Below are 23,155 nucleotides of genomic sequence, written 5' to 3'. Positions count from 1 at the left end.
ATCTATCAAATTGTGTGAATTGACATGAACAAGATGTAAATAATTCACATATAAGCTCATTTTGCAGTTAGTTTGGTTATATAAAAAATGATGTGGTGTTGGGGCTGCAGATAATAAACCCCAGATGTGAACATGCTTTCAAAGAATTTGTTATAAAATGAAGTTACCAAATCTACCCCCGGCTCTTTCTGACTCCACCTCGCCCTTCTTGGAGTGTGTGTGTGTGTGTGTGTGTGCGCGTGCGTGCATGTGTTGCATAACCTGCTTATTGCAAGTCAGAGCGTGTCTTGCCTTCTCACAAAGAGTGCTCAGATTCAGAACATTGACCAAAATGAACAATTGAGTCACGATCGATTAGTTTCGGCAAATAAACAAATATTTCTAAAAGTTAGTTTCCGCAAATAAACAAATATTTGTAAAAGTCCTGTTGCTTCAGATGACTTTTACAGGAAAGAATTGTTCCATCCTGGGAGTTTTTTGTGTGTGCATGCAGTTCATAAAGTCACTGGGATTTTGAGTAAAGGTGAACATTTTTAAAAAAGTCGAGCAGATACTTTTTTTTGTTGTACTTTGTGCAGAACTTGTGAGCTTTTGCCAAACAGCTGTCATGAAAATTCAATCATCCCTCGGTTTCTGTAATAAAAAGAGTTTAGAAAGGGGAGGGGGGACCTGAAAGAAGTCCATTCTTCGCCCCTCACCTTTCCCTTCTCCATCCACACGTGCCAGTTGTGTAAGAGAAGTGATTTGCATTCCTTTGGGAAAGATCCGCGGGTTTTGAATGGACCAGAAAACAGAGGAGGAGACAGGAGGAGGAGGAATCCGAAAGATATAAGAGGACTCCGCTTGCTGGACCCCCTTACTTTGCTTTGACACTCCCGATTGTGTTGGCGAAGACGACACAATTGAAGCCATGAGGAACACACTGCTGCAAGTTTTGGCTGCGCTGGCATGCACTCTGGCTGCATGTGCAGAAGTCATGCCTGTTAGTGATTTCAGTCTGGAGAAGGTAAGAGACCTAAAAAAAAAATAGAATTAGAAATGAATTCCTTTATATTGCTTCTTAGTACTCCAATGTGGTCAGAGGTGAGGATCTGAAAATCGTTCTCAGCTATGCTCTGTTGTCTTCTCAGATTGCAGGGAAGTGGTTCATGACTGGATTTGCCACCAACGCTCAGTGGTTTGTCAATCACAAAGACTCTATGAAGATGGGAACTTCTATGCTTGTGCCAACTGAAGGAGGAGACCTGGATATGTCTTACGCCAATCTGAAGTAAGATGCCAATATCTAATACTGCAGTGCTTCCCTTATAGAGAAGTGACACTTGAGTCTGAACACTTTTTTTTCCCCTTCTTTGTGTGTTTGCTCAGTGCTGATGGGACCTGCTGGAGAATGACCCACCTGGCCAAGAAAACCGACACTCCCGGACGCTTCACCTTCCACAGCCAGGGTGAGTGTGAACCGCAAAAGCATGCAGGAAAGGGGAAACAGGAAATTAAATGTATGTTTGCACCTTTATTTTTTATTTTTTTCAGCTTGGAACAATGACAACGACATGCGTTTTGTGGATGTTGTGTATGATGACTACGCTGTGATTCACACCATCAAGACGAAGGAGGGGACATCTGAGATTCTCAACAAGCTTTACAGTAAGTTCCTAAAATGATATACATATGTTTTTTAGAAAAATAGTTTGTAAATAATGCTGAGAGCTGATCGTTGTCTGCAGGTCGCACTCCTGAGGTCAGTGAAGTCCTGCAGCAAAAGTTCACTCAGTTCTCTCTGGACACTGGGATCTTGGCTGACAACATCGCTATCCTCCCAAAGAATGGTATGTTTTCACGCACTCATTTAGGCTTTGGTCTTCTGGTATTTTTGTTTTAATTCATCTTCTTCTTTTTGCCTTTACAGAGGAATGCCCTGAAGCCTAGAGGATGGCACGCGTTCTGCTCTCCAGAGAAGTCCCCTCACTGTGGTGTTTGCTGCTTCACCAAGCTCCTCACAAACTATGATCACTTCTGCAAACCAAAGACTCAGAGATTTGCTTTTCTCCTCAGCTCAATAGAATCATGCAAAATAAACTCAAACCAGTAAACAGAAAAGAAGGTCTTTTTGTAACTGCTGAAATTCTTTGTAGAGTGTTTCTCCTTTTATAAAATCATCAAAAACTATAAATTAAATGATTAAAACAATGTTTTTGAGTGTGCTGTAACCTTATTTACCAAGAAATATACAATCTTAAAGAGGAAGTGGACATTTTCAAAAGCAATTTTTTCTATAAATCGAGATATTTAATCCCATCAGCCAGGACTCCCTTGAAGAAGAGATTCTTAATCTCAATGGGACAATTCCTGGGTAAATAAAGGTTTTAAAATTTTTTTATAAAATCAGTGGATCAAAAAAAAAAAAAAAAAGAACTGTAAGCTTTTTAAAAAGCAAAAAATAAATCTTCTCTTTTCACGCCCAAGATCTAGGAGACTACTTTTTAAGAGATTACTTTTTTAGTTTATTTTTTTTTTCAAAAATAGAGACACTGCTGAGTTGTGTGTTGTTTTAGTATATTTGATTATCAATTTTGTTACTTGGCTAAAATGTATTTAGGTGTCCTACATTTTATGGCCACAAGAGGGCAGTCTATGAAAAACCCACGTGAATTAAAAAAAAAATTCCTTTTAATTATGAATCAAATTGATTTAATATGGACTTTCTTTGTGAGTTATGCTAAAAGATGGAAGATTAAGAAAAATGACATTGTCTATAGTGTAAAGTCAGTTTGACCACTTAATATTATCTACATCTGGATTGACCCTTTTTTAGATACCTAATTTTGTAAACTGTACATGATGATGGAAGTAATGTGTTCAAAAGACAAACTTTATAGATCAAACACTCTTTATTGAACTCAGGAACAAAAAGGGGTTATGGTCATTGCAGATAAACAATTTCTATCAATACCTGTTTATGAGCCCAGATAGATATATATGTAAAAAAAGAAATCAGGCTAACATGTTGGTCTAAATGGGTCTGATTCTAGACAGGGTGAATGGTCTTTGAGGCCTCAGTAGAGGGCAGGCTGAACTCATCAGCCGCCCCAACATCTCTGATATGACTGGCGATGATAACAATGGACGGAATCTCCTCATGTTAAATTGGGGGGCTGTTTGACTAAACTGATATAGAAAAGTCACCACAAAAAGTATAATTGGCAGCTTGTTTGAAGTGTAACACAATGTAAACATAAGGAGAAGCATGGTTTCGTTGGAATATGGCTGTTTATGCAGGACAGCAGTGCAACAGTGGAGCAGAAATAGAATGATGTGGACACGTCTCTCTTGAAATGGACCAAGAGATGTTGAGTCATGCTGGATAAAACATGAGTGTTTGCATCTGTGTGTGTGCGTCACAGAGGGTAGGAGGAAACATCCTGCTTGTTGTGAGGCTCAGCTCTTACAAAACCACATCCGCCCGCCACCTTCAACCCCCAGTCTGTTCTGTGGTTCGAGGGCCGTCTGCTGCTTTCCCTCCCCAAAACAGATCATTCTGAATTGTTAAGTCAAGTTTGGATTGGCATTCAAGGAAAACAGCACCGTGTTAGTCAGGCAGCAAGAGAACACCTGAAAGGACTTCATGAAGCAGCAGCAGTCAAGTTTCAGTTAAGCAGTGTGGGGAAAGGAGACATGATCCTAAAGGCACTGTGGACTTTTAAGCCAATTACTTTCACCTTGTCCCTGGGACGGTTAGGATGTTCACAGATTATTTTTTAGATTCATGCTGCTTCAGGGCCTCCAATGCATTGAAGCAAGAGCATCACCCATATGACGTTCCTCTGGCCTTTGCTTTTCACCCAAATTTGACATACACACACTGATGTATACCATAGACATGTCTGTCCGCAAACAGCACAAAAACCAAACATGAAATATTCAAAAATCGGTCGTAAGACTTCTGTGTTTGGCAAAGAAACAATAAATAAAGATTCTCGCCTTTTTTTCCCGTTAAAAATAAAGAGAATGAAAACAGCTGCCATGGCGATGAGCAAAAATGACCCCAAAGTGTCACAGTTTCCCATCATTCTTTGAGAAACTCCTCCCTGTCTGCGTGGAGAGAATCTCCTATATAACCCACTGTCAGGAGATCTAAACATAAAACTCTGCATATCACAAATTAATACTATAATAGACAGCTGCAATAAACATATGACATTTCTTATAGGTGTTTGGACTCTAAATAAATCTTTAAAGAAAAAAACCCAGCAACACAAAATATTAAATATATACAAATAAACTTTTGGCATCAACAGTCATTTCTGCATCACCACAGTATAAGTGGTATGAATATGAATGTTGACAAATGGTGCAACTGTAGCTTGAAAAAAGAAGTTTGGCTTGTAGATTTGATCATTTTATATAATATTTTTGTTAAAATAGAAAATCAAAATGCATTAGGGACTGGCAATAAATCTTTGCTATCACACCAACCAGCAAGTGTAATATTTTTGTCATGTACAGTATTCAAAGGACTCCTGAAAACTCCCAAGCACGATACAAAGAAGGACAAGCTGGTTAGTGTATACGAGTCACTAACAGCTGTGCTTTATTGAATAAGTGTCCCCCTTTTTTTTCTATTATTCTGAATATAAAAAACAAAACAAAACAAAAAAAATCCGTACACGAGTTTCCAACTTTTCATTGCTTCTGGGAGTCCTACTGAAAAGCCGGCGATCTTTCTTTCCAGTGAGCGGTCTCTTGATTGAACCCCCTCCATGTCTGACGAGCTAAGCAGCTTCCTCTCTGCAGAGTCCCATCACTGCTCGTTAGATGAACCACTCCTTTTTTGATTCGTCGATGGTTTCCGGGTTGTCGGTACCGATGATGGCCGTGTCGGCCGATTCTGCGGCGGACTCCCCGCTGCCCTTGGCCTCGTTGGTGTGGTAGGTGCCTTTGTGGCGGAACATGTAGCGGATCAGGAACACCAGCGTGCACAAGATGGTGAAGATCACTACTGCAATTATTCCTGCAGCACACGACGGACAAAATATGTTAGGGTTTTTACTGCCTTTACTAAACCCTGCCTCTCAGTATTGTCATAGAAATAGTACCTCTATCAGTTTGAAAGTGTAGTTTTCATCAGTTATGTTACAAAATCAAAATAAAAGTTCCCCGTGTTATGTTGGCTATTAAGCCCCATGCGGTAAACAACAACACAACAGTATTTGATACCTCCAATGATGGCAGAGTCTCTGTTGACTCCATCAGGAATGACTCTTTCTTCGTTAAAGGGAAACAGGGCATCTACAAGAAAGCCAGACAACATTTCAATTTTCGTAAAATAAAAACAAGAAAAAATACCTCAAAAAAGTTTCATTTAGACATACATTTTCAGAGCATTTCCATATACATGATCATTTATTGATGAAATCTACTGAAAGGAGGAAAGGGACTTAGACTTGAGTTCCACGAAATTCTTAAATGCAGATACTTGAGACTTGACTTGAGACTCCGACCTCAAGAACTAATGAATTGTTTTTATTTGGTAAATCCTACACATGTGGATAAAACTGTTGGTACCCGTCTGTAAATGAAACAAAAGCTCACAAGGATCACAGAAATAAGTTGAAGCTGACAAAAGTAATAATACATTAAAATGTAATGAAATTGAACCAATGACAGTCAGACATTGCTTTTCAACCATTCTTCAACAGAATTATTTACAAAAATAAAATCACGAAGCACGCCTGGACAAAAATGATAATACCTTTAACTTAATACTTTGTTGCACAACCTTTTGAGGCAATCACTGCAATCAAAGATTTCCTATAACTGTAATGGGACTTCTGCACCTGTTGACAGGTATTTTGGCCCACTCCTCATGAGCAAACTGCTCCAGTTTTCTCAGGTTTGAAGGATTTTCCAGATGTCATGTTTCAGGTTCTTCTGAAGATGCTCAATGGGATTCAGTTCAGGGCTCATAGAAGGCCACTTTAGAATAGTCGAATGTTTTCCTCTGAGCCATCCATGGATGTTTTTAGCTGTGTGTTTTGGGTCGTTGTCCTGTTGCAAGACCCATGACCGGCAACTGAGATGCAGTTTTCTGACGCAGGCCAGCTCTTTTCTCTCTAGAATCTCTTGATTGTCTTGGGATTTCATTGTACCCTGCACAGATTCAAGACACCCTGTGCCAGATGCAGCAAAGCAGCCCCAGAACATAACAGAACCTCCTCGGTAGGGACCGTGTTCTTTTCTCGATACGCTTCATTATTCTGTCTGGACATAGAGCTGATGTGACTTTCCAAAAAGCTCAATTTTTGTCTCATCTTTCTACAGGACATTCTTCCAGTAGCTTTGTGGCTTGTCAACATGTAGTTTGGCAAATTCCAGTCTGGCTTTTTTATGATTTGTTTTCAACAATCGTGTCCTACTTGGTTGTCTTCCATCAAGTAAACTTTGGGTCAAATGATGGATGGTGCAATCTGACACCGATGGCCCTAGACCTTAAAAGTTAATCTTAGAGGTTTTTCTGGGCTCTTTTGTTGTGATCCTTCTTTGATTTTTCATAAATTCTCCCCTTGCGTCCCCGACCAGGGAGATGGACTACAGTCTCATGGATATTAAATTTCTAAATAATATGCGCAACTGTAGTCACAGGAACAACAAGCTGCTTGGGGATGATCTTATAGCCTTTTCCTTTAACATGCTTGTCTATAATTTTCTTTCTAATGTCATGATGAGACAACATTTCCCTTTGCTTCCTCTGGTCCATATTGACTGTGGTACACACCATGACACCAAACAGCACAGTTGCTGCCTGTAGCCCTTCATAGGCCCACTGACTGATTACTGATTGTAGACACCTATGATGCTAATTAGTGAACACATCTTGGATTAACATATCCCTTTGCTCACATTATTTTCAGTCTTTTCTAGAGGTACCATCATTTTTGTCCAGGCCTGTTTCATGATTTTATTTTTGTAAATAATTCTGTTTAAGTATGGTTGAAAAGAGATGCCTGACCTTCATTAGATAAACTTCGTAGAATTTTTAAAATAATGTTACTTTTGTCAGATTCAATTTATTTTTGAGAATAGAGAAATGCCTGTTTGTTTTAGTAATGCCAGTAAAATAGTCACAGTACTGACTTGAAACTACAGCTAAAGACATAAAGCTTGACTTGGCATTAACTTAAATGCAAAGACTTTAACTTTGACTTAAAAAAAGATGCAAATCAGCACCAATCAGAGGAAAACATGCTTTACTCCAGATCATAGCTTTGAGCTAAATTCCATTAAAAGTCCATCACATAAAACAGTACAAAACACCTGTACAGCGGAAATGCATTGCATATTTAAAGTAAATTAAACCAGAAAAAGTTTAAAAGATTGCATTAATAGGACAATTCCTCACGGGTAATGCTGGAATCTGTATTTTTAAAGACATTTCTGTGATAAATACTCAAAATATTTGTAGATTTTTAGTTCTTATAGAAGTTTCTTCAACTCTTTCATTGATTTGAGAAACCAGTTGGTCATATGCTGCTTTGGTTTTGAATAATTCACAGTGATCTGTGAATACTGACTTTTTTTTCCAAAAGATAAAAAAACAAACTTTTTCATATATAGTAGAAATGCCGTTGTATTCCTCATTTAAAAAAAAGAAACACATGTTTGTATTATAATATTATTCTCATAAAAACATTGACATTCATGTCATGGTTTGTTTGAGAAAAACTAAGAGATTTATTATCCCCAATATTTGATGTCTAACAAGACAACTTTAAAGCCGTTTTGTCTATTGAAAGGGATCTTCTGGTAGCCTTTTCTTTAGTGTTCTCTCCATGTATGTAAATAACGGAATCATCTGCATACATGTGAATTTTAATATCACACCGGTGATTGATCTGCAGGGTGAACCAAAATGAACCCCTTTAAGATAAAATTGAAAACATCAACGGGAGTTTACAGCTCTTGGTTTCATCCACATTTTTGCATAAAAAGATCACTATCATAAAAGCACAACTACTTTTGAAAAATTATGATATAAAAAACAGAAATGTTTTCTGTTTTATGCTTATTTCATCTGAAAAATTCCTCTGATTTCACTGCTTTTGAAGCATAGATGATTCCTTTCAGTCATAAAATAAAAGATTGAGATTAAAAAAAAGGAAAGTGTTGTTTTGATCTCAGATAATTCCTTTTTTCAGAAACAAGAAGACATAGAACATTTGGTGCACTCAGACTCGTTAATGGTCTGTCAGCTGCCTGCATTTAATTACACCGGTACACTATCAATAAAGAGAAGCAGAGGAAAACAAAAATCCATCAGTCATCTGACAACGACAGGTGATGAACGCTCTGATTGATTTGACTAAACATTCACTAAATGAAAGTAATAGATAAATAATGAAAGAGGTGAAACTCAGTTGAAATATTTCATTTTGGTAAATGACAAACTAATGTTGCTCTTAGCAAAAAGTAGTACCCTTGAAGTTTTGTTTATGAAGCATACAGCATAAGTATATTATAAAGGTTATATAATATATATTACAGAAGTATGTGTAGTGTAGGAAGTATACTAACTGAATACTTCTTCAGACCAAATTGGAACATTTTAAATTTACAATAGCTTATATGTATAGTAAATAAAAAGTAAACTCAAAGAAGTCTACACTTTCAATGTAGACTACATATATCAAATCAAATCAAATCAAACTTTATTTATAAAGCACTTTTCATATATAAATATAACACAAAGTGCTTTACATTAAAACACAACAAAATATAAAAACAAGCATTGACCATTTAAAAATAAATAAAATAAAAATAAATAAATAAATAGGGCCCCCCTCCCCGTACCTAACCCCCCACTCCTTTCACACCTCCCACCCCCTAAGTGATGGCAAAGGACAATGAGAAATAGGCTGAGCACAAAAACAGGATGCTGGAAACGCTAATAATTGGAACCTCCCCCTCCGTGAACAGCCGCATAGACAGCCAAATGCAGCTTCACAGGCGGGGACCGCTCCACCACAGCTAAGTGGTGATGCAGGTCCCCATCTAGAGCCGCAGTGGCTGAACAGCAGCCGACCCAGAGGGAGGGGCTCCAGCTGAGGAAGCACCGGAAATAAAAATGAGAATAAACAAGTAAACATATTGATAAAAACAATAAAACATTAAAATAAGGTAAATTAAAATAACGCGTTAAAATCAGATTCAAGTTCATAAAACAAGATAAAATGGATAGATAAATAAAATAAAAAGTACATATAAATAAATAACTGAATAAATACATAAAAGTAGTAAAAAATTAGCTAAAAGCCAGGTTAAAAAGATGGGTCTTGAGCCTTTTCTTAAAAGCATTAATGTTCTCTGCGGCTCTCAGGTCCTCCGGCAGACTGTTCCATAAACGGGGACCATAGTGCTGAAATGCAGCTTCTCCATAGGTTTCAGTTTTTACAGTTGGAATGGTTAACAGACCAGTGCCAGAGGATCTCAGGGTCCGCGAGGGTTCATATCTTACTAAAATATCTGATAAATAAGAAGGCGCAAGACCGTTAAGACATTTAAAAACTGTTAAAAGTATCTTAAAATCAATCCTGAAGCATATGGGGAGCCAATGCAGGGATTTCAAAATTGGGGTGATGTGAGCTCGCCTCCTGGTCTTTGTAAGAACTCGTGCAGCAGAGTTCTGGAGAAGCTGAAGGTTCCTAATGTTGGTTTTTGGAAGACCAGAAAGCAGGGCGTTACAGTAATCAACTTTACTCATGATAAAAGCATGCATTAGCATCTCCATATTAGCAAGAGAGAGTAGTGGGCGGACCCTAGCCAGATTTTTGAGATGATAAAAACCAGTTTTAACCACCTGTTTTATATGGGGGATAAAAGTTAGCTTAGAGTCGAAGATAACACCCAGGTTTCTGACTGTTTCTGAATGACTTAATGAAAGTTCCTGTAGCTTCAGAAACTGTTTCTCCCTCTTGGCTTCAGGGCCGATAACTAAAATTTCCGTTTTGTCCAGATATACAGATAGTTTACTTACCGTAAATAGACTGAGGGTGTTTTATTTTTGTTCTGTCTTTTTATCTAATGTAGAGATTTCTGCATTTTGAATTTCAATGGGTTCCCAGGTTTTTTCTTTGAAAATAAACACAATTCCTCAAAAAGTAAAAAAAAAATCTAACTGTTGTACAACAAGTCAACAGTTTTAGCCACTATATTCATATAAATATAATACATAAATATAATCCTTGTATAAATATAAACATTTATTTAAAAGCAAACTGAAACGACAGTACAAAAACTTTTGAGATTGACTTTCAACAATTGCAGAAAATAAAATCAAATAGTGAAAGCATGAGGTTCCCTATAAAAATACAATTGTTACAGAGATAAAAATGGTTTTAAAAACCCTATATACATTTAACGTAAGTTAGTGCATATTTTCCTGCACAATTATGAATAAAATGTTTATGGTTTAATGTCATGGCATAGTTTAGAAATAACAATTGGATCTTTTTTTTCTTTTTATTCTTTCAGCCATTGTGTAGTAATGGATAACATGGACTAAAAGGGTCACAGCATAAACGTCATTTCACTATGGGGATTTTTGTTTTTTCTTACACAGTGGGTGAGCAGTGAGGTAGACGATGGTGCAAGCTCTCACCTGTGTTGTCCAGATGCCAGGGATCTGTTGCAGCAGACATTGGTGGGATGGTGAGAGGTGATGCCCCACAGTTGGACTCCACCAGTTTGCCCTGGTAGGACACAGAGAAGGGGGCTGCTGATTGCGTGTCTTGTTGACCGGCTGTTGCAGCGGCCTGGGTTGCTGCTCTCAGTGCAGACTTGAGAGGGGCTGCTCTGTTGAACTGCACCCGCGACAAACACCCGATAAAACCCGGAGTGTTGTAACGCTCGATGATGACTGGATCTACAAATCCAGTTTCTGAGGAGACATAAAATTAAAAAAATAAAAGTTAAACAAATTAAATTACAAATCAAAAGCCACAAAATTACATCAGATTCTGCTGTTTGGTCAGTTTATAATTTTTAGATTGAAGGGAATAAGTTAAAATCTTAATTTATTTTAATGCAAAGAAAATAAGAAATTGAAACATACAGAAAATAAAAAATAAGGTTTTAAAGTCAAAGATACAAACATTTATTTTATTATTTGATGCACAGTCTCTTAATATAAATAAACAAAAAATATTAAATCTAATCCACACAAAATATATGATATTTATGAGCAAAAAACCCAACTATTGATATACATTCATAATAATCAGCAATAGTATATGTAAAGCAGTAGCCTAAATGAGTGCTGGATGAGCTCTCTGGGTTGTTTTCTATTTTATCCCTCACGGGACACCGTATTTGGACGTCTGTATTACTCTGTGGTGCGAATTCACTCAGTGTTCATTTATGGTTTGGAGGGTAAGCACTGTAGATTGCACCCTCTGCATCCTAGTTGACCGTAAGCAATTGTCATGAGGTTTATGCAAAAAGATATTTGTGTTGAGATATTCAGTTGCCACCTGAAAAGGTTATATTGGAGTTTATTTCATTGTTTAATATGAGCTTGTCAGCTTTTTATTGTTTGCTATGTAGTTATCTATGCACTTTATTTCTATGCTTAGCAGCTAATGAAACACACCACTTAGCTCTTTTTTAGTTCTTTTTAATGCCTTATTTTAAATTTGCATCTACGGTTTTGTGAGTGACCTTAACTGAGAGACAGTGTTCATTTATGGTTTGGAAGGTGGAATTGCCAGCATCAACACCAAATAAACGGTGCGGTCTGAGCCACAACCTTGATCACCGTGTGTCCGATTCCTGCCTCACTGGGTACCCCTAATCAACAACACATAACACAACGCAGAGTCTTCGGGGTAGAGAGGTGTGGATCCTGCCCGAAGTGGGTTACATATATTTATGCATGTCTTTTAGTGATTTACACTTTTATTGTGAAAGTTCAAAATGCTATAACAAAGTTTGATGTCATGAACACTCGTGGCTCTATGTTTTTCTGATATATGGACAAATAATTAACACAAATAAAGCTTAACAGAGCTATCACAGAATTGATAAATGGTATGACTGTATCAACTTCTGCTTTAATTGATCGGGTTAAGGAGGTTGCACTTGACATTTTTAAATTCACTTAAATAACCTGATCTTCCACTTCAGGGGAAAATGGCAAATCTTCAGGACAGGTGGATGAGTTGGCTGGTTTAAAAGGCAAAAAAATTATTTTGGGCATTAACAGGGAACAAATATTTGACCTTTCAGACATTAGCAGGAATTTTAGAACAGAATGATCTTAAATCATAATCCCAGTTTGTGCACAACTACTTTAAAAAGAGTTCCAGTGACGTTTTCCAACCACAGAAAAAGCCCCAAATGCTCAAAGATTTGCAATATTTTCCAGAAAGAATCCTTGACTTAAACAATGCATTGGAAAATAAAAGCTGCACAAACCTGAAAGTCTCACTGTGAACAAAACCCTTTTGGTTTTAAATCTGCACCGCACCCTAAAATAGTTTGCAACAGAAAAAAAGAACTCTGTTTGTGTTGCTCTCTGTGTATGCATGAGCTTATTCACAGACATATTAAATTATAGTGGATGATAGAAGTCTGGCATGCTGGACATGCTTTATGATCACATTCTGTCTCTTTATTTCATTTTGCTTAGTTTAATCACTAATGAATCTATGAGTGTGTTTGTGAGTGCTGCATTATTGGCTTGGCTATAAAAGCATATTTTCCCCCCACTTATTTGCTAAAAAATATTCTTGATTTAAACTCTAAAGCTATTTTTCAACACACAATATTGCTATTTCCTTCGTACGTGGGCAAACTGTCTGTTCTGTAGAAAAATGTGTCTGTTTGAAGTTGATGATGACTAATAGCTTTGGGTGAATGTGCTTGCATGCAGCGGTGTGCAGGGGCCGAGCCCCAAACATGTCGGTGAAGGAGGGACAGAAGGGCCTGACGGGATCACAGCAAACACAGAGAACAGATTACTGATAGTGGAAGGTTTATTAGAGCAGAATATGAGGCTGTGTGTCTCCTTTGTGTGCCTGAACTCGTGCTTATTGGCTTTTGCGTGAACAAGCTCCATGTTTCCAATATGACAGGCTGCTTTGCAGCCAAAGCTGAGTTCATAGCAGATTGTTGGAAAAATGCTGGAACTTTGATTAAGTCTACAGCTGTAGAGGTCTGTGCTAAAAATTAAATATGAAAAATTACACAGTTTTGACAAAAAAAAAACAACAATTTGATAAAACTGCTGAGTTGTCATAACCTTTGTTGCCCACTGCTGCATAAAACCCAATGAGGAATCCCGCTCTACCACAGCCAGATACCACAAATGGTTCATAATCTGTTTTATTACACACCCTAGTGGGTGGAATTTCTAGACTAATCAATAAAACACAGCAAACACAAAAACCACCTCCCTGAGCACTGAAGTGCATTGGAAAAATCCAGACTTTTCCATTTGAGATTTGACTCCAACAATAAAATCGTCCTCAATTTAAAACCTAATATAAACCGTTTGTAATCAGGCTGGACAGAGCACGCACGAACAGATAATGTGCCACCGATGGAGAGACGCCACATGAATAATTCAAAATGGGGGTGCTGAGGAGAAAAGAACCGGCAGTTAGGGGTGTAGGGGTGGATTGCATTCACTGGAAACTGGGGGAGAGGGTGTGGCCGCTCTTCCTGCTAACATGAGAAAAGGTGAGTGGCGGATGAAAGGGAAAGAGGAAGGAAGGAGTGACAGAAGTGTCTGTGGATAGGGCATGTTCAAAAGAAGAGATCAGACAGTTTCCATGGCAACAAATGGAAGTTGATGGGGGGGGGGGGTGAGGGGAAAAAGGGGGGTCGTTTGAGGTAATGAAAGTGAAGCATTTGCGATGTGTGAAGTGAATATCAATCCAATTCTAGCCACACCACTTTTTCTAAAGGGAAAGCAATGTTGTGGCATGCAGACAGAAACACGTTAAAATGACTGAGGAGGGGGCCAGGCGAAGACACACATACTGACTCTTTGGAGGCCCTGCCAGCTGAGAAGCAGTTTTAACCTCCTGATGTAAAAATCCTCCTTCAATGCAAAGGTTGAGTGCAGCAGAAGCTAAACATGAACTAAAACTACTTTCATTGTATTAGTTTGGAACTCTTTTGAGCCCTTTGACAATTAAATAAAGTTAAATGCATACAATTAATGGTTAAAAAAGAAGAAAAATAGCTGTTTATATATATATATATATATATATATATATATATATATATATATATATATATATAAACTAGCAGCAGCATCTCCATTCAAAGTTATTTCAATACTAGGATAAAATCCAGAAAACAGATGCAAACCAGCAGGGAAGGAAACAAATCTCAGCACAAACACAGTTTTACTTGTTTCTGCAGATTCTACTTTCAACCCCATCAGAAAATATCTCAGCATAGCATCAAATATGAGTCAATTCAACATGCATTTTTCACTAGTGAGTCACACTTGCTGCAACCTTGACACCAATGCAGATCACTCACAAATGAACACACATGCATGAAACTATAGTTACCTACATGAAGGTTTTTTTGATTTCTGTAAACACAGTTTCAGACAAATCCTCCTCTCCTCCCTCTTCTCTTCTGTCACACCTTCCTCTCTGCAGTGTGGATCTCTGGAAACAGCATCCCAATGACGAGCATCTCTCTCCCTTTTTTATGTTCTCCAACCTTCCTCTATTCCTCCCATTTTCTCTGCAGTGCAGTCCCACCCCCACTCTGACACAGCAGCGAGACAAAACCAGGAACCTGGAGCTTTTGAAGCAGGGATCAGGATTAAAGAAAAATACCCACATATGACAGCACGTCCTTTCAGATATTCACAAGAGAAAATCTGGCGTTTTATTGTGAAATCACAAAGGGGATGATGGGATCAAATCTAATCTGAAATCAAATGATGGGAAGCAGACAAAAGCGTTTATTAAAGCTTTAATCTGAGTCATCTGGTCTTGTGACTGCAGAGATCACAATAGAAAAAAACAAAAAAAGATTGAGTTTAGAAAATGATCTGCTCAGGAAAAAAACACACCCCAAAATCAAACAAAGCAGAGCAGTCAAATGATTAATTTATGCACTAGTGTGCCATCAAATAATTTACTCGAGATGCTTGTATAAGTTTAAATGATAAAAAACAAACAAACTTTTAACAATTAAAAAAAATGTAGATGAAATACTAAAAATATGTCATGATTATTACCATTACCTACTAATCTCATGACCTCAAGTTTCAACTGGAAATTTGGAAATTAAAGTAAAGAATTGGTATTAAAACAGAAAGATGCTCATTTTACTATGATATCTAGCACTAAGCGTAACTTGCTTTCACCTTGGCCCTTGTCGAACTCAGGGGCCTTCAACCTGAGGCTCCGGAGCCACACACTCTTTGACTTTAAAGAAAAAATGCTAACAATTTGAAGAAATCATAGGTTTGAAGTTTTGGTTAATTTGTTATATTTAATTAAGTTTTGCCATTTATGTTTAGATTTTTAACAAGCAGATGACTGAACAAAATAATGGCCAAATATTTAATCTTTTGTCAGAGTGGTTTATTATTCTGATAAGCATAAAGCACATAATTTCCGCTGCACAATACCAGCAGTGTTTAGTTTCTGTTCAGAGTTCTCAAAGTCTATAATTGCGTTTATATGTGTAGAATTGTTTGTACATGATAGAAAAAAGAGACAAATGATGATGGCCACAAAAAACAGTGATAGATAATGCCATGTTTCTTCCATTTTTAATTCAAGCTAATCTGCTGCAGCAGGAGGATCTTGTTTTATTTTGAAAGGGAACTTGCATGGGCGGCTCTCTGAAGTCAAATTTGTTTAACATAGAAACAAGTATTGTACTGTTACAATTAAAGTATTACAAATATTATAAATAAATGAAAGGTTTCATGGCAACAAAAACATAAAATGTATTTTTGTGAATGGTGAAGTGGGACTTTGTAGCTGAAACTCGACCAAATGGCTTTTTTAGGGTAGCAGAGTCCTGGTCTAGGCTTTTCAAACAATAATTGTCCAACAATCCTGTACTTTTAAAAGATACAACTTTAAGCACCAAAACTTTTCTGACATGTTCAATGAAGAGAATTTCTTCTCTTCGACAGTTATCTGTTACTTTCTCTTAGGACGCCAACTTCAACACTGATTTTTTTACTCTGACTTAATGTGACTGACTGATTTCTCTCTGAGTTTTCCATGGTGTGATGTTAAGATGATCTTAATTAAAAGGTAAAATTGGGAGAGGAATACAACTTCTCCAAACTTGACTCATATTCTTTCTAGTTGTTTTGTTGAAAAGCAGCCGATTCAAAAGTGAGATCATGCAGGGCCTTTTCTGAAAAAAATGGTTGATTTGTTCGGGTAACTTGGAACTGTGTCTCCACACTCCTTAAAGTTCAAAGCTTTTTCCAATGGCATTTTTTCATCTGCTCCTGATTCACAATGATTTGAATAAAGAAATATTAAGATATGCAATTTTAAGCCTCATTTTCTCAATTAATGTCATCCAACATCAAAAAGAAAAAACTATGGGGCGCTGCGTGGTCCTCTGGGCTTGGGTGTGGGGGTGCGTGGTGGGGGGGGTGGGGTGGTGGTCTGGCTTGGCTTGGGGGGGTGGTCCCTTTGCCTGTGCTGGGGGGGGTTGGCGGGGGGCGCTGCTCGGGGGGGGGGGGCCCAGCGGCGCTGGATGGGCTTCCCGTCTACACCTGGGGCTGGGATCGGCCCTTCCCTGGCTCTGGGGCGGGACGGGACAACCCTCTTGGGGCCCCCGGTCGCTCTGGGTGTCATCCGCTTCGGCTGCGGGGTCTGGGGGTGGGGTGGGGTGGGGGTCTTGTCGGCCCTGTCCTGTGGGGGGGCATTCTGGGGGAGGGGGGGGGGCACTATTGGTACGGGGCAGGGGGGGTTGACGGGTCGGGGTCTCCGCTGAGGCCATCGGCGGTTTCCCCGGCCGGTTGGCTGCCTCGGTCCCGTCGAGGCCTGACCAGAGCTCTTCTAGGGCCGGCGTTTGGGGGTGGGGGCCTGGGCTTGCTCCGGGGGGGGCCGGCGCTTTCTGGCTCCCCTCTCTCTGTGTGGGGGTGGTGGTGCTGGGCCTGGGGTGTCTGCGCCTCCGGGGGTGGGGCCCCGGGGCTGGGTGGGCCTGGCCCCCTTGCTGGGGGGGGGGGGGGGGGGCGGGGGACGGCTGTTTGACCACCGGGGGACAGTCTATCATCTGTCCCCAACTTACCCCCTTCCTCATATAACCTCATAATAGGGTGAGGGGGTGGGGGGCTTAGCCTGCGATGAGCCTTGGGGGGGGGGGTTTACTAGGCAGTGACCCCCCTCCTGTGGTTGCCGTATGGAGTGGGCCCCCCCTCTTTCGGTTTTATTTGCACCTTAGACATGTAGGGCCCTTGGTAGGGGGGGTGCTTGGACATCACTGCCAGCAAGCAGCGGATGTCCTCCTAGCACCCTACCCGCCAATTTTAACCGCACCTTAGACATTTAGGGCCCCTTGGTGGGGAGGGTGAGGGGACGTCACTGTGAGTAATCAGGAGACGTCCCCTTAGTGCCCTACCCGCCAATTTTAACCGCACCCCCCTTAGTACACACACCCCTCCCCCCTCAATATATACATCCCAACATAAACACACACACATGCACACACACACTCTCTCAAACACACATACACGCACACACATTTTGCAAGGAAGGTGGGACCTAGGACCATCTGTCCCCTGCCTCTTCCCTGGTGGGGGGTACGGGCCCCTTTGCAACGGCGGCTGTGTCCCCGGGGTGCTGGCTTCCTGGGCCCGGCGGTGCTCTCTCCGCGCGGTGGGGGGGTTCACATTACATCTGAGCCGGGGGTGTTCGTGTCCCTGGGGGGTGGGTTCTGGTCCTTGCTCCTGAGTGCTGGGCCCCGCCAAATTTCCAACTGTGGCCGAGCCTGGTCGGGCCATATTTACAACACCCCTTGTGGGCCCTCTTTTTTCCCCGGGGTTCCCCCCTCCTGGGCGGGGGCGGCGGGCCCCTGCCTCGCTCCTCCCTGGACCAACCGTTGGCCGGGCGGATGGCTGCCTGGAGTGCGGAGTGGGTCTCCCTTGGGGGGTCCTGGCCCGTACCTGGGGTTGGGGCGGGGGGATGCCCGGAACTCCTGGGTGGTGGTGGGGTGCTCGTCTGGGGCTGTGGGCGTCCTTCTCCGGTGGGGCCCTGCGTTGGGTTCTCCCGGCGCGGCGGGGGGGCTGCTCTCCTGGTTGGGCTGGGGCGGCGCCCTCTTTCCCTCCGTGCCTCCCTGCTCTCTGGCTCTGGGGGCCTTGCGGCGGCCCTGCTGGCCCTGGCCTGGGTGGCGGGCTTGGTCGCCCGGGCGGCGGTTGTTCCCTGCCGGTTCCCGTGTGGTGTTGGGGGGAATCCGGCTGCCGCTGCTGGTGCGGTGGGGGTCTTGGGGTGGGGATGGCTGGGCACTCTCCCTCCTTCTTTTCACGTTCCACCATCCATTTTAGAAGAACATAAACACTCACCTGAGCACAGGTGTCAGCTCAACAGACTGAATGACTGAAATATTTCACACTAGTTGGTTTTAAGGCATAAGTATGCGTGTGAACACTATCTGTTTTGTGTACATGTCGACAGGTGGACATTTTTGCAACTAACAGGTGTGTTTATAACATTTGAGTGTGTGTGTGGACAGGCTCCGCCCTTTTTTTTTTTTTTTTGTTTTTTTTTTACATTTGAACCTTACCATAATGATTAACAACCAGTAAACTTGTTGCTTTATGCTGCTTCATGGTCTTATCCCCCTTCCCCTCCTATTATCACCCCCTACCCCCCCTCTCTCTAACGTCCCTCTTTCTTCTTCCCCTCTTTCCTTTTCCGTCCGGTCCAACACCAAAGATTTTCAGACATGTTTGAAATTAATAAAGTTTGGCCTCAATTACAAAAGGGGTTTATTCAGACATACCTTTGGTTTGTCTGAAGATTAATAACCCCTCTTGTTAAAGTAAAATATGTCCAACCCAAGAGGCCCTCAGCTCTCATCTGTCTGCCTAGCTGTTGGACAGGACAAGTTAGAAAAAAAAAAAAAAAAAAGAAAAAACTAAAATATTGGTTAAAAACTCCATAAACATGAAGTTGGTTTTTAATGCCACAAACCCGGAAGAAAGTCAACATTTCTGCATTGATATTCATCAGCAGCACAGAACGTTGCACCATATTTTCTGCAGACGTTTGCCTTATTACAGTATATTGGTCCGCACTAAAAAAGTTTAACAAATTTGCTTTGTTTAATTTTTAGATCTTTCTTTTGACCATTGCTGTTCATTTATTTCTATTAACCTAGAAGACTGGATATTTAAAAAATACATTTTATTTTTAAATTGTTAGAAGTGAATGATGTGGTATTTTTCCTTAGTGACAATATTTACGTTAACACAATGACAAAAATATTTTCCTAATATTTTAAGAGAACATTCATGGATCTGTAGGTTTAAGTCATGGGTTTTTGAAATGTTGAAATGTCTCCCTAAAAATTTCTTTGAAGTAATTGTAAATAAATCCAAAAGAAAGTCAAATGGTGTACTACACATAGAAATATGTGATAAAAATTGATAAATAGGATGATTTTGGAAAAGGTCTATATGGAAAAAAGAAAAGTCTGTAAAAAAACAAACTTGCATCTGCAGGGATCATTGTTTCAACACATTTTGACCAAGTGTTAAACAGAAAAGGAAAGGGAGACTGTGGAGATTTAAAAAAAATAGAAAGGATATTTAAGTTTCACTGTGCTGCTGATACTCATGTCATTTATTCCCCCCCCCCCCCCCCCCCCCCCAGGGCTACAATCATTCGTCTCTAATAGTGCAATCACAGTGGTGTTATTTCTACCATTCTGTCTCTGCCTATGGCTCTGAATCTATTCTCTTTGATAGGCGCTTGCACACTTGCACATACACACACAGATTTATGGCACTAAGAATGGGGAAGGGGGGGGGCGGGCCTGCTGCTCAGGCTGATGTATGACTCTTCTATCTGTTCCACTGGGATGCAGAGATCCAGGCGCACTCGCTGTACATCAAACAGAATACTCAACACACCCACATGCAGACAAACGCCACTTTGTCACGACTGTTTACATCATATTCCATCTTTTTCCTTACAACTTTTGCATTTAAAGAAAAACAAATTCATATTCTTTGGATTTGCATTTTGCGACAACAATTCTTTTCCCCCAACAAAGACCAAAAAAAAAAAAAGAATTGCACACACTTCTCAGCTAATTTTAGCACAAATGAAGGGATCCACTTTCATTGATTTGCACGGCATTCAGTTACACGATGCACAAAGTTACAGTCAAAACCGCAGAGTCCAGTGCTGAATCATCTCATCTCTTTTGGATCGATACGACTTCAGAATAGTACCTTCCAACAGCAAACCCATGCAACTCTGGCAACCTAAGAGAAATCGCTAATCAATACCATTTATCAAGTAAAAGTCTGATTTTTATGAACGTGAAAGAATATTTGTTCTCTATGTGAAGTTAGTGTAATCAGGTAAATGTTTAGCGGCTTTTTTCTCTGTTCAAAATCTTCTTATTCGATGACTTCCTTTGTGATGTAATCCAGCTAATCCCATCCCACAACAATGAGGCTGTGGGAGACAGAGGAGACGTCGCTCAGATCAGAGTGTGCTTGTGTTTCAGTAAACACTGGCTCTCTTTCTCCAGCAAATCCAGAAAGAGAAGCTGTCTGACAGCCTGGCTTGTCTTTGTGTTCCCAACACAGAAACGGATGAGAGTTGTGAATGTCAGTGTTTGTTCCTCCTGCTCTTCTCCACGATGTGGTTTAGTGTGTATCTGTAGGGTCGTTTCCTGTGATTGAGTGTACACTTTTCAAAAGTTCTGCCTGGTATAAGTGAAGTCAACCATTCCTTCAATCTTACTAATTTTTTTAGTAGCTGAAGATAAAAGATAATAAATGTGTTGAAAAACAAGATGTAACTACTAGTCGTGCAGATGAACAATAACAGGTACTTTTGTTGCAGTTTTCAACAGCAAAAATAAACACATTATACAGCAACATTTTTCAGGCTCTTTTGGTGATCAGACTATGACAAAAAACTTTCTTTTTTCTTGTAAAAATGTAAAATATTAAACTAAATAACCAACATATTTCAAATGATTTACTTTCTGAAATAATATGACATGTTACGTGTCTGTATCATCATTTCTGAAAGATCAACCATCTCTGTAAAACCTTTCGCAGCGTTTTAGCGCCTCTTAGCGGACATACTACAAATTACAGTCTATTTTTTTATTAAAAAACAAAACAAAAAGTAAAACAAACAAAAAACAGAAAAAACAAATATATTTATATTTGCAATAAATGTACTTGTTTTTTCAATTCTTTTTTTAAACACATTTTTTAAATTTTATTTACAGAATTCCACAAATACTTTCATCATAAAAATCATCATTGCCTTAAATCGTGGAGAGATGTAATGAATAAAATTAGGAATAATTGTTAAACTAACATATCAAATGTTTAAATTAATGGCTACATGTCAAAGTGAATGAAAAAAAAGAATCTTCAAAGCAATATTTAAAAGGTAAATAAGGTGACGCACTTACCAAAGACTTTGCCTAAGAACAGAGTCTTCACCAGGTTGAACTGTGTGTCTGAGGCATCTGGGAGTGTGTAACTGACAGGAGGGTAATGATCCAACTGGAGGCAAAAACACACAAGAGCAAAACACAAGAGTGTGAGGTAATGAGGGTTTTTTGTTGTTATTATGCTGTATAAAACATTGTGCATTTTACTACATGTGAACTTTAATCCTCCTGAGCACACAGCATTTTGAAAAGTTAATTCCTGCATCGCCACATAAAGACAAATGTACGAAGATTTTAAGATGCTAATTTATTGCTGTTTAAAGCCTATAGAAAGAAATTTAGTTGTAGCTCAACAGCTCCCCCGTGTGGTTTTCTCATGTAAAATTCCAGGGAAAGGCAATAGAAACAGGGATTAGGCCATCCCAGGGGGGGAAAAATGAGAAATAGAAAAAATACAGAGTATTTTTCAACAAAAGAAGTGTAAAAACACATAAACACACAAAATAAACAAAGTAAAGGAAGAGATTTTCCCCCTTCTTAATACATTTCTTTAGTTTGGGGAATTTTTGGTGATAATTCTGCTAGAAAATAGACAGCAAATTAACCAATTTGCATAAAATAATGTGTCAGATAACAAAACAAGGCCTTTAATTTCCCACTTTGTGATCCAAAGGGGATCCTAATGAAAGGTTGTGTCCACATCAGTGAACATGTGCAGCAAAATCTCCCTCATTATACAGGTTTACTTATTTATGCTTTATTTATCCAGGCAGGACAGATTAGGAACAACATTCTTGTTTACAACCGTGGCCTGGCAAAATGCAAGACCTTTTTAGAACGGAAGGAAAGAGGCTACAAGAACAAGAAATACATTGAATATAATCAAGTTCACCTGACAGAGTTTTAAGTGGAAAAAACTTACAACCCACACAACAAAGACTTCAATTTGTCAAAAATGTCTCTAAAGTTTAACAGTCTCTGCTTGGTGTACATAAAAAACTTAAAATACTACCTGGAATTGTAAAATTCAGTCGTCATTTTTGTTAAACAGGCTGACAAAGTCCATATAATTAGCATTTTATGCATTTAACTTTGTTTCCCTTTTGACTAAATAATAAAGGTTTGAAAGATTATGTCAAAATCTGACAGATAAACTGGCAAAAAATGACTTTTTATTCTGCAAAAAACCCATTTTAATAAACAAATACAGTTCCAAAGTTTCACAGAGCTTCAAACTATTGAACCGTAAACATTTTTGAGTAGACAGCCATCAGTGGAGGCGTGAGAACAGAAAGGGTGATGGAGGGAAGGGAGATGGGACTTTAATATCCTTGCAGGATAATTAATGCTGTTGCAGAGCAGTTGCTAATTAGCTCAGAGGCTGCAGACACTGCTGTTGGTGGTAATAATTTCCCCCTCAGAAATGAGTTTCTGTGTCTAAAAGAAGAAAAGAGCTTCATTCTTTCAAAAGAAGAAATGGATTTTTGTAGAAACTAAAAAAACAGAA

At 39.6% G+C, this 23,155-nt stretch overlaps 2 protein-coding genes across 5 annotated transcripts in view; one reads left to right on the top strand and one right to left on the bottom strand.

Annotated features, from left to right (window-relative positions):
* Window positions 1-679: 679 nt before the first annotated feature.
* ptgdsb.1 (prostaglandin D2 synthase b, tandem duplicate 1) lies at window positions 680-2,190 on the top strand. Its single transcript, XM_004080993.3, has 6 exons — window positions 680-1,006; window positions 1,131-1,270; window positions 1,369-1,448; window positions 1,534-1,647; window positions 1,728-1,829; window positions 1,910-2,190. The coding sequence occupies exons 1-6, from the start codon at window positions 911-913 to the stop codon at window positions 1,927-1,929; spliced, it is 552 nt and encodes a 183-aa protein (XP_004081041.1). The 5' UTR covers window positions 680-910; the 3' UTR covers window positions 1,930-2,190.
* A 682-nt stretch (window positions 2,191-2,872) lies between these two features.
* cntnap2a (contactin associated protein 2a) overlaps window positions 2,873-23,155 on the bottom strand; it is a 365,138-nt gene continuing 344,855 nt past the window's right edge. For all 4 annotated transcript variants that reach the window (XM_020712697.2, XM_020712695.3, XM_011488837.4 and 1 more), the window contains 4 exons: window positions 21,667-21,760; window positions 10,655-10,933; window positions 5,218-5,289; window positions 2,873-5,011 (listed from right to left, as the gene is read on the bottom strand). In XM_020712697.2, the coding sequence (XP_020568356.1) occupies window positions 4,812-5,011; window positions 5,218-5,289; window positions 10,655-10,933; window positions 21,667-21,760 (645 nt within the window). In that variant the 3' untranslated portion in view covers window positions 2,873-4,811. The remainder of the gene's footprint in view (window positions 5,012-5,217; window positions 5,290-10,654; window positions 10,934-21,666; window positions 21,761-23,155) is intronic.

This window comes from Oryzias latipes, chromosome 20 (genome assembly GCF_053564925.1).
Source record: "Oryzias latipes strain Hd-rR chromosome 20, Olatipes_Hd-rR_3.1".
NCBI lineage: Eukaryota > Metazoa > Chordata > Actinopteri > Beloniformes > Adrianichthyidae > Oryzias > Oryzias latipes.
This window is presented reverse-complemented; position numbering and strand designations above follow the sequence as displayed.